The sequence below is a fragment of the Bos taurus genome, chromosome 5 (assembly GCF_002263795.3).
Source record: "Bos taurus isolate L1 Dominette 01449 registration number 42190680 breed Hereford chromosome 5, ARS-UCD2.0, whole genome shotgun sequence".
Classification (NCBI taxonomy): Eukaryota; Metazoa; Chordata; class Mammalia; order Artiodactyla; family Bovidae; genus Bos; species Bos taurus.
In genome coordinates this window covers 47,439,719-47,454,062 of record NC_037332.1, presented here as the reverse complement: position 1 = coordinate 47,454,062, position 14,344 = coordinate 47,439,719, and the positions used below count along the sequence as shown (strand labels likewise).

The 14,344-nt window shown below is 42.4% G+C and overlaps 1 protein-coding gene across 8 annotated transcripts in view; it reads right to left on the bottom strand.

The window, feature by feature from the left end:
* Window positions 1–14,344, bottom strand: part of GRIP1 (glutamate receptor interacting protein 1) — a 309,369-nt gene that overhangs the window by 21,220 nt on the left and 273,805 nt on the right. For 3 of the 8 annotated variants that reach the window (XM_059886944.1, XM_024992485.2, XM_059886945.1), the window contains 3 exons: window positions 11,063–11,219; window positions 9,406–9,517; window positions 4,565–4,798 (listed from right to left, as the gene is read on the bottom strand). In XM_059886944.1, coding sequence (XP_059742927.1) covers window positions 4,565–4,798; window positions 9,406–9,517; window positions 11,063–11,219 — 503 coding nt within the window. Of the gene's footprint in view, window positions 1–667; window positions 929–4,564; window positions 4,799–7,118; window positions 8,478–9,247; window positions 9,293–9,405; window positions 9,521–11,062; window positions 11,220–14,344 lie in introns of those variants that run through there. The other 5 variants (XM_024992486.2, XM_059886942.1, XM_059886946.1 and 2 more) reach the window with 4 other exon arrangements.

The following is a 14,344-nucleotide window of genomic DNA, read 5'->3' as shown; positions in this document are numbered from 1 at the left end:
CATCAGAGGTTCACATGCCAAATTTTTCTCTAAGGCTATAGTCTCTAATATAAGTCTTGAAATCAGCTTAATATGACAGCATTTGAAAAGAAACAAAACAAGTCAATTTTTGGATTCATTTATTCAATACGTATTAGGGTGACCAAAAAGTTTGTTGAATTTTTACATCAGATCTTACAGAAAAACCCAAATGAACTTTTTGGCCAACCCAATATATAAGTGTGAGTGTATGTGTGTACTGAGTTGTGAGGTAAGATGTATTTTGGATAACGTCTTAGCCAAAAAAGTCTGAGAGACACCAGCATCACTTCCCTGTGACGCCCTCACTGTCCCTCCCCCCCAGTCTAAGTATCAAATCATCACTCCAGCTCCAACGTCCTCCTCCAACCACAGGGCCGAAAGGGGAAGTGAGGCTGTGTTCTGTGTTTATTCTCAAGTGTCAGGAAGGATAACTAGTCTTTGGGGTTCAGGAATGAAGGACAGAAGACTTGTTAGGAGATGGCAGACCCTTGGACACAGTAGATGGTGTGAAATTAAAAAAAAAAAATGTAGCCTCTCACCTGAGCTCAGCATTTTTGGAAGGTCTGAAGGAAGACACGGGATTGGCAAGGAGGACTGGGTGGAAAATGAGGGGCAGATGATAAAGAGTCTGTTGAAACTCAAGAAATTGGAAGATTAAGCCCACACTTTATTCTTTTTGTATGAGGATGATGCTAGTAACCCATCATCAGGAGATGGTGTGGCCTTTGTGTTCTCCTGTTCTCCCCAGGAATGGGGATGGATACTGGCCCATTCATTCCTATCCTCTTGATGCAGCTTCTAGTGACAGTAAGAGTTTGAAGGTACTGGCTTGGACAGACAGATCCACAACTTGTTCTCATGGAGACAGCTTTCACCAAGAGGCACACAGCCCCGAGAAAGATGGCAACTGGAAAATAACACCACGTGTTTTCAGAATGGGGTGCTATTGACCCTACCCAGCCTCTTTACTCTGGTCTCTGCAGCCCCTTAGAAATTTCTCCACTAGGTCAGTGGAGAAAAGTCCACCCAAGGGGCTCAATGAGAATCAGCCTTCATTCCGCTCGGCAAGCCATGCATGCAGTCTGACTTCGGGTTATTTTCAACTTGAGGAAGGGATGTTTTTCTCTTTCTCTGGCCCCATCTCCATACCACCCCCCAAAGAGTACCTTTTCCTACTTCTATGAAGGTTTAGTCCAGGCTAATAGCACCCTGGGCTTCCCTGGTGGCTCAGAGGTAAAGAATCTGCCTGTCAATGTAGGAGATGCAGGTTCGATTCCTGGGTCGGGAAGATCCCCTGGAGAAGGAAATGGCAATGGACTCCAGTATTCTTGCCTGGGGAAATCCCATGGACAGAGGAGCCTGGCGGGCTACAGTCCAAGCACCCCAACGGGAAGATAATTCAATTCAATCAACAAGGCACTTGCTTTTTCATGGTGTCAGGTAATCTTTGTTCAAAGGGTGCCCACAATCAAGACACAAATACAATTACCAGTCTCTGCTCTGAGTAAAGTGACTCTTCTAATCACCATTTCTCCTTTTAAGTGTTTCGAAACTGGAGTGTGGGTTTAGCAGCAAACGTTGAATGGACTATCAGGGTCACTGAATTCACACACACAAAGGTGCCTGAGATGGGAGCATCCACCATTCCCACAATTCCATACCGTCAGGCTGCAGGCTCCTCTGCCACATTTTCACGTCACAAGCTCATTTTGGGTGTTTTATAATGCCCAGGACACCATCTAGTTCTGAGCACCTTATTTTGTTTGGCACCAATTTGGAAGAAGAGTGAAGCCACATGGGAAATGTGCTTAGTGCCACTATAGAGGGAAATGAGTAAAGTGAAGGAGAAAAGCAGCAGCCCGTTTGCTAGGTCAAGCGGGTCTAGCATAGTCTGTGATCTGCGGTCTCTCCATTCACACACTGCCACACAAATGTTCCAACCAGCCCAGCCACTGCCACTCACGGTGCTAAGTGCATGATGCCTTTAAAGAGAGATCTATTTTCAGCACACTTTTAAAAACGTCAGCTATAACAACTTGCATAGCCAATTTACCGTCATGATCTTTGCTGACTGCTTTCAGTATAGGAGGGATGGGGAGACAAGCCTTTTGCATTGCTGGGCTGCCAAGGAATCTTCCTTTGAAGAGACTGCTTCACTCCAGAAGGAAAAACGACTCTCTTCTACACTTGCTATTTCTCTATCCTGTTGTTTAATCACTCAGCCATGTCTGACTCTTTTGCAGCCCCATAGACTGTAGCCTGCCAGGGCCCTTTATTCATGGGGATTCTCCAGGCAAGAATTCTAGACTGGATTGTCATTTCCTCCTCCAGGGGATCTTCCTGACCCAGGGATTGAATCTTCTTCATTGGCAGGAGGGTTCTTTACCACTGAGCCACCTAGGAAGCCCTTCCCTATCCTGTAGATGGGGAAAAATAAATGCTAAGACATGCTATTGTGTGAGGGGCTAAAAAAGAGCAAAAATACAACACATAGCAGGCATTCATTGTTACCCTTTCCCTTTGGTGTTGAAGGAAGGTGAGTTACCCAGAACACTTGTTTTCCTGGGCAGCAGACTTTTAGAGAAGACGGGAAGGCAGTGTTCCTAAATAACTGAGAGAATCAGGAGGGGCCAGCCCTCCTCACGGTGCAGCAGAATTAGCAGTGACTATGCAGCGTCTGCAATTTAATCACCAAGGGAGTCCTTACAGCCTCCTAATGGTGTTTGTCAATTAGCCAATTAGGATATGTGACAGGTGGTGAAGCCTGATGTTTACCAGACAGACACATCAATTCAGGGTAACTGGATAAACTAACTTGTGGCAATAGGCTAAAGCTGGGTCCCCACCCTAAAATATCAGAAATGTCTTGACTTTTCTGTAAAGTCTGTAATGTCTCTTAATATGCTGGCATATTTGCACTCTCTCAGTACACTGCAATCTTCGACATCCTTCTGTATATGTTTCTTTCTGTGCTTTGGAATGCTTTCCCATCTTCCACCTTCCTGCAGAGTCAACACCTACATCTAGGAAGCATTTCCCATTCCTCTGTAGTGGGTTAGTGTCAGTCACTCAGTTGTGTCTGACTCTGCGACCCCAAGGACTGTAACCCATACGGTTCCCCCGTCTGTGGAATTCTCCAGGCAAGACTACTGGAGTGGGCTGCCATTTCCTTCTTCAGGGGATCTTCCCAACCCAGGAATCGAATCTGGGTCTCTTGCACTGCAGGCAGATTCTGTACTGTTTGAGCCACCAGAGAAGCCCTAAGTGGGTTAGGGTGCCCCCATCTCCAAAGACAGTCTAGTCTTGTGTCTGTCATTGTGCTAATCCCATTATCTTCCCACTGTTTCCTGGACTGTCTTCCCAGTAGACAATGTGCTCCTTGGAGATTTACAATACATTCTTTAAGTAAATAAATGCACAATCTACATACTGAATGAATGAATCAATGAGTAATGAAAGAATGAACGTAGGATTGGAACAGGAATTCAGAATCCAACCTCCCACACAATCCTTTCTTTCACCATATCCTTTGTCAGCAGCAAAATAGCTACTTTTAATAGGTGGGTAAGGAGATGAGTTGGTGGTGGACAGGGAGGCCTGGCATGCTGCAATTCATGGGGTTGCAAAGAGTTGGACACGACTGAGCGCCTAAACTGAACTGAGGGAGACTAAAGTCTTTAGAGGAAAAGGAGAGTAGTTGGCCTGTTACCCCTTCTTAACCTGACATTTATTTGCTCTTCTGGGTAAGACAAATAACTTATCTCTAGTTAACAGATTACTAACTACAGATCTTCTCTGTAAGAAGAATGGAGTGAGACAGTTACTAACTATACCTCCGTATGTATTAACTGCAACAAAAAGCAAGTTCTACAAAAGAAAACCAGAGAAACCTCCCTTCCATTGATTTCGTTGGCCCTGGGCTCCACAGGTACTGTCACCTACCCCTGCCTTGTTTAAACTCTGCCAGCAACTTGAACTCAGCTTTGTTTGCAACTGTGAGTTTTCATCCATGAAGCAAAGTGAGGCAACCGCCTTAGCAGAGATGAAACATAGCCAGGCCTTATCTTGTCCTGACCAAGGACATCTAAATTATGTCTCAAGAGAAGTTTACACTCTGTGAATAACATAACCATCTACTGAGAAATCTGTAATTGATGATTAATCCTTCCAACATCAGTGTAGCTAGGAGTATACAGCATTTAGAAAATGTTTTCCCCTTCCAATCAAGTTGAAATAACAGATCAACTCATCGAAGCTCCACTTGACACTAGAACCTCAAGCTTCTGCAGGAAGATTTTGGCCATAAATACATCTGTGATCAATTCACTACTTGAAAGCCAATGTTCTCTGTTTTATGAGATCACCTCTCAAAGATCATATTTTGAGAACCACCGGTCTCTGATGATCTGCCCTTAAGCTCTGGCTTTTTTCCTCGGCTGAGCCCACAGTGGAGTGTCATGATCATGCTCAAATCAGGGCACTCATGCTGAGCAGAATGGCTATGAAACATGATCCCCAAGGGAAGAGAAGAGAGTTTCCTGACCTTGTGCAGCTCCACAGGAGTTGGGGACATGATCTCCTTTATTTCCTGCTTCATTTTTCTCAGGGTGACAGATTTTCTGCCCACATCTGAGGGCAGAGTGTTGCTGCGAGTGGTCTGGCTATAGTGTGGCCGGGAGCTGCTCCGTTCCTGGAAGCTGGCCTGTCGCCCCAGCTGACTGCGAGATGAAGGGGTCTCGTGATTCAAACTCATCGTGCTCCCCGACATGATCGTTGCCTGCGGCAGTGACAATTTTCAGAAACAATTAAGCCATCGAGTAAGAGGAAGGTTTGGCTGCTCAACATGAAGCACATTTCTCCTTCTGCTCAGTCAAAATACAGTCTCTTCAGGGCATAGCCAAAGGCTGGAGAATGGAGGTACTGACTGCACCATGAAAGTCTGGGAAAATGCTTCGCAAGTGACATTTACAATGCACATAACAAATCCAATTTAAGTACTTAAGCCATTGAGTTTATTTAAGCAAATACCACCCCTGGCAGTTTGGAGGCACACTGAAGAGCTCTAACATCTGCTTACTGCAAACTGCATTTTTAAGCAGAAACTTTCCACTGAATAGGGCTCTAAAGATGGGACTTATCAGGCAACCTTCAATATATCTTACAGAAATGAACTAAGAACTTCTTATTGGAGATCAGGCAGCCCCTATTGGCAATGGCACCTCCAGCCCCACCCGTAGGTAACAACAGGCTGAAATGAGGCTACTGATACAGAAGCGAGGGCTCCTACTCAATGTTGCCTGCCTAGCTTTGGTGTACTGTCTTCTCTTTGGCCACGTGGCCACCCCGAGAAGTCAGTAGATGAGTTAGGTCTCCACATTACTTGGTGTAGGTCATTGTTTCTTAGAAATGACCCATGTGTAAGATCCTCAAAGAGACGTGCTACTGGAATCAACCCTTTGCTCAAAAGCAAAGGGACTTGAATTTTACCAGTGAATTGAAAAGTGTTCAGTTTCAAATATATTGTCCTGTATAATACACAACAAATGGCAAGATTAGCTCTCAAAAATGACTGAGTCTCAGAAGTGGAAGAAAAAAAAAGCATTTGAAACCAATATCATGTTGGGAATGTTCATTTCTCATGGTTGGATGCTAAAATTCTGCAAATATGCCTGTAGCCAGCTCTGTATTCTTCCATATAACAGTTACATAATGGTATACCAGCATCAGCGAATCTGCCCGAAAAAAATTCCGCATGCCATATGACTGGCTACAACATGATCTAGTGGTTTATATTGATACTGATGCTAAAGGTAACAGAAGTGTAATGTGAGTCCTTTGAATGTATGCACACATTTAACAACTTTATGAGTTAAGTGCTGTTATTCCTCCTAATTTATAGGAGAGGAATCTAAGGCACAAAGAGACTGACCTACCCAAGGTCCCATAGGTAGTAAATGAGCCAAGCACACCATCTAAAATTACTGCTCAGGAGGGAACACTGCAAAGTGAGTAGAGTTTTTATTTGTTACCTCACTAGGATTTTATAATTCCAAGCTTCACCTGGTGTTCAGCTATATACATGCCACTAACAAGATTTCTAAATGACAGCCAAGTATTGGCACACAGGTATGTAGAAAAGAAACAAAATAAGTGAACTTACGAATATCTTGACTACATCAGTTATCTTAATGATAATTTTGAAAAAAAGAAGTTAGAAAAAAAAAAAGAAAAAAAGAAGTTAGAGTGTTAATATGTGCTAAGTACCATATATGTGTGTGTATATGTAGAATACCATTAAATACTTACAATAACTCTATATGATAAAGTATTATACTTATTATACCTCCTCATTTCACTTAGGAAGGGGATGCCTGGATCAATGAAGCAACTTGCCCAAGAGTCTGGGATTGCAACCCTAGCAATGTCTCCAAAACCTTTATTCTTGCCTACTAGGCTATATTGATTCTCAGTCGAATATGAAGTTGAAACATTTAAAATTGGCTTTTTTAGTAAATAAAAAAAACCTTATTATTTATCCAGTGTGAATTATCCATATCATGGTTTATTTCAGATAAATTTCCTTTAATTGAAACCTTTTTATTACTAGCTTGTTGGTAACATGGGACATCCTTTTATTTTATGGTACTTAACTCACATATATCATTCCTTGTTTAATGTGCTGTTCCTGAAACCATTAGACGATTATTTTCTTGCTGTGGTGAGCATCCACCTATTGTTTTTACCTACTTAGACTAGTTATTTGTTTTGTTAACATTTATTTTTCATACTCATTTTTCATTAGACTGGCAGGAAGCACATTGGAAATCAAATGATCACTACAGCGGGAGACAACTGTTCTACTTTGATAAGCCTTAGCCATAACAGAAGTTATAATCTGATCTAGAAATGGTTCTGATGGAAGCAATGACATAGTATCAAAAGGTCTTCAGATCACATTTTCAAAGGATGAATTGATGGCTTTGTTTAAAGTGAATATCAACTGAATTAGTGACATCCCTGCAGGAATATTAAAATTAAAACACAAATATAAAACTAAAAAGAAAGTAATTATTTAAAGTTTCTTAAGACTTGTTTTTGCTTCACAAGTATGTACCACTGATTTTCATTTTGCACAATTTGTAATTTATACATTTTCAAAATCATCAGTGAGATAACCGATGTGCATACAGCTTAGAAGGAGTATGTCCAAAAGTTCTCTATTTGACATTTAGTTAAACCTTCTTCTTATGTTATACTAAGGAAAAAATAGTTAAGACAGTATTCATTACTCAAAGAAGTAGCAAAAAAAAAAACTTCTCTTGAGCATTCATTAAGTGCCATGTTCTGTGTTGTGTCATAGAAGCATTAGTCATTATAATCCCTGTATTTTAAAGAAGAAATAACTGATAAAAGAGATTAAGTAACTTGTCTAAAATCTTAGTTTGAATTTCTCTCTCTTGTTAAAACTGTACGTTTTTCAGCCCTAAAGCTGAACCTAAATTATTGCTAGCAATGGGGAAAATGACTAGTATAATTTTCATTTTCATTTCAATTGTAATCATTTTTTATCTTAGCTAATCTTCTACATTTGTTACATTTATAGTGTGCTTTAACTTTTAATGCTAGATATAAATTTCATATGCAGGAACCTAGCTCCAATAATATTTTTGGCATAGTAGCACTTGAAATCAAGGGATCAGAGTTCATTCAAACTAATAAGTGAATATTCCTTGTGCTAAAAGTGTGAATAAGACTCTAATTTATGGGTTTGTCAATCATTCTTTCTAGTTGAAAATTTTATTTCTTTTTGACTATTAAATTCAACCCATTCTTTTTTTTTCCTGAATGTATAATTTCAAGGGCCACACCTGCCTGAAGTGAGGTTAGAAAAAATCTATTGGCTGTTGCAACATAAATTCTATACTGAAGGATGTTGTTTTCATCAGGAAACTCAATTTCTGGGTGAAAACACAACCTGACTGTATTACTTTTTACATCATCTTCACTTTGTTAATACCTAATGTAGAAGAAGCTATGAGAAGAAAAATGGGTTCTTCAAATGAGATTTCAAAATGAAAAATGCAAAAGGCATATAAGCCAAAACATGCTTTTAAAAGCCGTACTATGTTAAAAAAATGTGAACTGAGATCTTTATTCAATTTGGTACAATGCTGATCATTCTCCATACAGGAAGTGGTAAAAGTTTAAATAAGCTACCTGATACTTAAGCATTCTATATTTTTTGAAAGTTGCATGAAAACGAATCAGTTGCTAACATCTTAATTTATTTACATTTTGTAGGAGTATCCATCTCCAGGTCCTTTAACTGTGCTCTGAAGTTGAAATTCATGCCAGGTAATACCATGATGTTTACAAATTCAAACTAATATTTTTCTTTATAATTCTCTTTGCAGATTCACAAACATTGGAGTCACATAAAATATCCACACATGCAACTGAGAAGCAAAATAATATAAAGATGAGTCATCATTTTAGAACTGCAAGAGTTCCGCCCAGTTAGGCCATTCACATTCCTTATGGTGACTTGGGGACCTCATACGACATCAAAATAAAAACGAGACTTTTGCCACTTTCTTTTTTACAGCTCAGAAAATTTAAAAGAACATAAAAGGAAACAGTCCAGGACTTCCCAGACCAAAGTGTGAACACTGTCAGCAAATTTACGGCTTTGATTAAAGAACTCCCCAGGAGTTCTGCTATTATACTCCATCTCTCTGCAAGTCCTTGAATTCACACTAAGTTAGCACAGAAGCAGGATTTGCAATTAACAGCAATGTACTCTGTAATATTTTGGCTGCTGATCAAACAGACTGGCCTTTTTTCTACCAGCCGCATTGTCATCTACTTTAAGGGCAAAATGAAGTAAAATCAAATTTCCTCTTATGTTCCTCTTCACGATCAAATTAACGTCTCTACCAGGTACAAATGAAAACATGCCAAAGAAACCTTTCTAAAGCAAATCAGAGAATGAGAGACGCCACTGCTGAGACTGAGCTCGCCTGAGCGATCCGGTGGCAAACAGGGGCGGTCAGGGTTAGCAAGGAGCAATGGCAGAGAAGCCACAGGTCAGTAAGCTCAGGGTGGGGGCAGAAAGGGGAAAGAAATACTTTTAACTGCATTGGATAAAATCAAATCACTGTCCGAAAGGCAAGGGGGCAGGGAAGGCAGCTTCACAAGCAAAAATATAAACAGAAAGGGTAGCTACCAAGAGATTCATGTTTCTCAAAGACACACGCCTGTCAGCTTTCTCCTGTGGAAAGGGGTTAAAGCTTTTAAATGAACTGGTGTGACCAATGCCAACTCAAAAGGACCAAAAAAAATGAATGTAGAAACAATGAGAGTAAGTGGCAGGACCGAGGCTACCTCGAGTTCTCTCAGAATCCCGGATTGTCCACAGGTTTCCAGATCCTCCAGTGCTTGGGACCAGAAGTTCTCCTCTTGCTCGGCCTCGGTACTGTCGGGAGCCCCTGTGAAACTGCTGTCCAAAAGCACAGTCTTGGTTAAGACCTTGCCAGATATATATGTATATATCCATTTATATACATGTGTGTGTGTGTGTTCAGTCACTCAGTCATATCCAACTCTTTGCAATCCTATGGACTGTAGCCCTCCTTGTCCATGGGATTCTCCAGCCAAGAATACTGGAGTGGGTTGCCATTTTCTTTTCTAGGGGATCTTCCCAACCACAGGAATTGAACCTGAATCTCCTGCGGGCAGATTCTTTGCACCATTTGGGAAGCCCAAATACATACGTGTGTGTGTGTGTGTGTGTGTTTGTGTGTGCGCACATGTGTGTCATGCTGTGCTAAACTGCTTCAGTTGTGTCCAATTCTTTGTGACCCTATGGGCTGTAGACTGCCAGTCTCCTCTGTCCATGGGATTCTCTAGGCACAAATACCAGAGTGGGTGGCCATGCCCTCCCCCAGGCGATCTTCCTGACCCAGGGATTGAACCCTCATCTCTTATGTCTTCTGCATTGGCAGGTGGGTTCTTTACCACTAGCACCACCTGGGAAGCCTATATATATACACATGTATTTGGATCCAGAATCTCCCTCCCCTTCATCTCACACACAAAATAGAGATTCATTTTGGATCTGGCTTTCTTTCAGTTGTGGCCTCCAAGTCAGGCCAGTTCTAACAGAAAGACACTGTAGGGCATTAAAAATGTCTCAAAGACTGGAAAGACCATGGTCTTACTAACTGAGTTCACGGATATTGCTGAGTGAGTTGCGTCAACATGGCACTGGTGGGGATATCTTTCAGCTACCCTATGTGAAGGGAAGAAGAAATCAAACTGTTCCTTGAGAGAGAAAAATGTTTTCCCCATACATCAGTACAGATCAGTTAAATGCTATCAGATTTATGAGTTTCCTTAAAATCTTTTGGTAAGGAACACACTGCTAAAATAGAGTCTCAGTTAAAAATATCAAATCCTCAGTTAAAAAAAATTTTTTTTTCATGTAATTTTATGTGAAGCTGGGCTTCTGTGGTGGCTCAGATGGTAAAGAATCCACGTGCAATGCCTGAGATCTGAGTTTGATCCCTCAGTCGGGAAGATCCCCTGGAGAAGGAAATGGCAACCCACTCCAGTATTCTTGCCTGGAGAATCCCATGGACAGAAGAGCCTGGCAGGCTACAGTCCCTGGGGTCGCAAAGAGTCAGATACAACTGAGCGACTAACACACACACACACACACACACACACACAGTGTGAAACCACCTTCTAAGTGAAAGGAGAGGGAACCAGTCACAGAGTGAGGGCATGGTTTATAGAAGGAGATTTTCCTCATGTACTACTGTTGTTCTCATTTGGGGAAACGTGTGTGTGGTAGAGCCCAGATTCCTGCTGGGCAGGCTCAAGTCTTTGAATCAGCCATGGGGCCAGCATGGACGGTGACAGTGGCTTCATGAACCCTTCCAACATGAGCAGGAGGTGCCACAGGAAGTACAGAAGTCCACATCCAGCCCAAATGACCCGGAAGCAGTTGGGGCAGGGCAGCACTTGGTGAAAACCTTACCCACTGACGGTGGACCGGTCCCACTCTTCATTACTTAGTCCCACATCTGGGTAAGTCTGGCTTCGAGGCTTAGTGACTGGGGACAAACTGCCTCTTGGTTTGGGACTTCTCCAGTCATAGGTGTTGAAGTTGTAGCCTGAGGCCTGAAAGCCAGTGCCTGCAACGAAAACAAGGCATTCATTATCTAGTAACTTGTCTTTTTTCTGTAGTTTCCATTTGTTTATTCAAGGGGTCTGACTTTAACTGAATTTGTGATCATTAAGGCCATCAAGACAACACTTAATTCTTACATTAAAGACACACTCATGTCTAATCCCAATTGATTATATACAGGGCTCCTGCCCTCCCCTGTCCAGCTGAGAAATCTGTTAGGAGGGGGGATATATCAAAACCTGTATCCAGCCCTTTCTAGAGCAAGCTCCAGGAGGTCAAAACCCTGACTTGCCTGCCCAGATACCCTGTGTCCACCTGCAGGGTGCAAGAGGGCTTCTTACCCAAGTCTGTCTTTCTGGGAGTGGAATCTGCCACCAGAGGTGGGTTCTAGGTCCAAGGAGTCACCAAGGGGTGCTGGTTGCAGGGTGTGGACCGAGCACAGAAAAACTGGCTGGGGCCCACAGATGTTAGGCATGGGGCTGAGGATTACTTCATCTGCACTATTAGTAGAGGGGTCGATTAACTACAGCAACAGCAATGATACTAAACCCAGAGCAGGCGTTAACTATGCACCCAGAGCTTCATTAAGTCCTTTACTTGGGGCTTCCCTGGTGGCTCAGTGGTAAAGAATCCGCCTGCCAATGTAGGAGACATGGGTTCGATCCCCGATCTGGGAAGATCCCACATGCCATGGCGCAAATGATCTCATGCGCAGTAACTATTGCGCTTTGCCCCAGAGCCCGTGCTCTGCAATAAGAGAAGCTACCACAATGAGAAGCCTGTGCACTGCAGCTGGAGTGTAGCCCCTATTTTGCCATAACTAGAGAAAAGCCTGCGCAGCAATGAAAACCCAGCACAGCCAAAAAAAAAATAAATAAATAAAATGATTAAAAGTCCTTCATTTGTATCACCTTATTGATTCTGCATAATTATCTTTGAAGGTAGGTATTTGTTATTTTCATTTGAGGACCTAGTTGGTACTTGCAAACCTTCCCGGGGCTTCCAGTCCTAATTTTAGGAGAATCAGATCCTCCCATTCCACAGGCAGGTCTTCCTAAAACGACCTCACTGAGAAAGCTCTGGGGGGAGAGGGGGATGTCTAAGATCAGTCAAGGCTCCCTTCTTACTTCCCAATTCACAATTGTTTTCCTGCCCCTTTACAAATGAGAGGCATATTTCTCATCCATATCAAATCTTTGAACGAGCTTGACCGTGGGATATAAAAGCTCCCAGCCATCAGTCGAGAGATAGATAATTAGGGAAAGGCTTGGTCCTGAGGGAAGGTCTTGGAGCGGAGCCTTATTTCAACCAGGCACCAACTCAGTGCAAAGCTTTTAACCCCTCTCATCCATCTATCTCCCTGCATCTCAGAATTAGAATTCAGGACAGTTGTCAGGGTAAGGAGGTGCACATTCTGATGTTTATTTGACCTGCAAAACAAAGACTGACTTCCTTTCTGAAGGGACTTAAGTCTGATTAGCTTGATGAGAAAGTGAGGAATGGTTTTGACAATCAGGTTATATAATAGACAATTTCCTACAAATATGAGCTAAATCTGTGGCTTCATATTTTGACAAGAATATATTTAAAGCATATTTACCACAGACTAGAAATCACGTTTTTTTTTTGTATGTATCATAATTTGGGGAGGGAAAAGTTAGGATGACAACCTTTAAGTGTGAGGTAGGGTCTGCTGTAACCACCGTACGTGACTTCTGCTTACGTGTGTGTGTGCTCTGTGTTCAGTCGCTAAGTCATGTCTGACTTTTTGTGACCCCATGGACTGTAGCCTGCCAGGCTCCTCTGTCCATGGGATTTTCCAGAAAAGAATCCTGGAGTGGGTTGCCGTTTCCTCCTCCAGGGGATCTTCCTGACCCAGGGATTGAACTTGCGTCTCCTGTGTTTCCTGCACTGGCAGGTGGACTCTTTACCACTGAGCCACCTGGGAAGCCCACATGTGTGTACCGGGTTGCAATATAACACTTATTTCTTACTGTGCTTAAAACACATCATCTAGCAAACAGGCCTAGAGCCACAAGTTCACGTTCATTTAAATGACCCAACAACATGAGATGACTATCTGCATGCCATTCCTTTGTTTCGTCTCCCCCCTTCACTTTCCCTCTACTGGTTTAGTACCATAATGCTATCCTTACTATTAGTTAGAGCCCAGAGAAAGCGGGACATCCAAGGATAATGCTGTTTGATCAAGAGGATTTAACCTCCACCATACAGGAAAGCCCACAGCCGCATCATGGAAATACCCGATGCATCTCCTGTTTTAGGAAACCAAGCATCAGAAGTCCTCAGCGCAGAGGCAATATTTACAGTTCCATATCTCATTTTCTTTCCTGGGTAACTGCAAGTGTGGCTAGAACTGTGTGGAACCCTTGAGTCTCTTCTTAAAGGGGAGTGATGGGGCAACACTACATTTCACCTGCTCCCTCTGCAAGGCTATCCATCTTCTGAAGCAAATAAGTGAAAGAAAGAAAGTGAAGTCGCTCAGTCGTGTCCGATTCTTTGCGACCCTGTGGACTGTAGCCTACCAGGCTCCTCTGTCCATGGGATTCTCCAGGCAAGAATACTGGAGTGGGTTGCCACTTCCTTCTCCAGGGGATCTTCCCAACCCAGGGATGGAACCCGGGTCTCCTGCACTGGAGGCAGACACTTTAACCTCTGAGCCACCAGGGAAGCAAATAAACTGATGCCCAAATATGTGACATCTCTTAAAAAGAGTTAGGGGAAGTAAGTCCACACCTCACTTCCCCTAAAGGCTTTAAATTTGCTAAGAGCAAAATGCTAAATGGTGATGTCCTCCCAGGGGCATCCTTTTCTGACAGGCATTAACCCGTATGACGATTCAGTTCCCAAGGGAAATTCCAACATGTTTTAAACTGAGCAGATTAACTTTATGATTTTTCTTCCAATTGATGTTAAGTAGTTCTTGGTGATTTGAGCAAGATTGTAAGGATGGGCTTGAGCAGATATGAAGCATCATTACTAGGAAAATGCCCCTTCCTACAAAAAGGCATGTCTGTGTATATCAAAGACTTGTCTTTGGACAAGTCTTCTTTGATTATCTAAAGGATTATCATGTTACAACAAAGCAGGGCATGAAAAGGGGATATA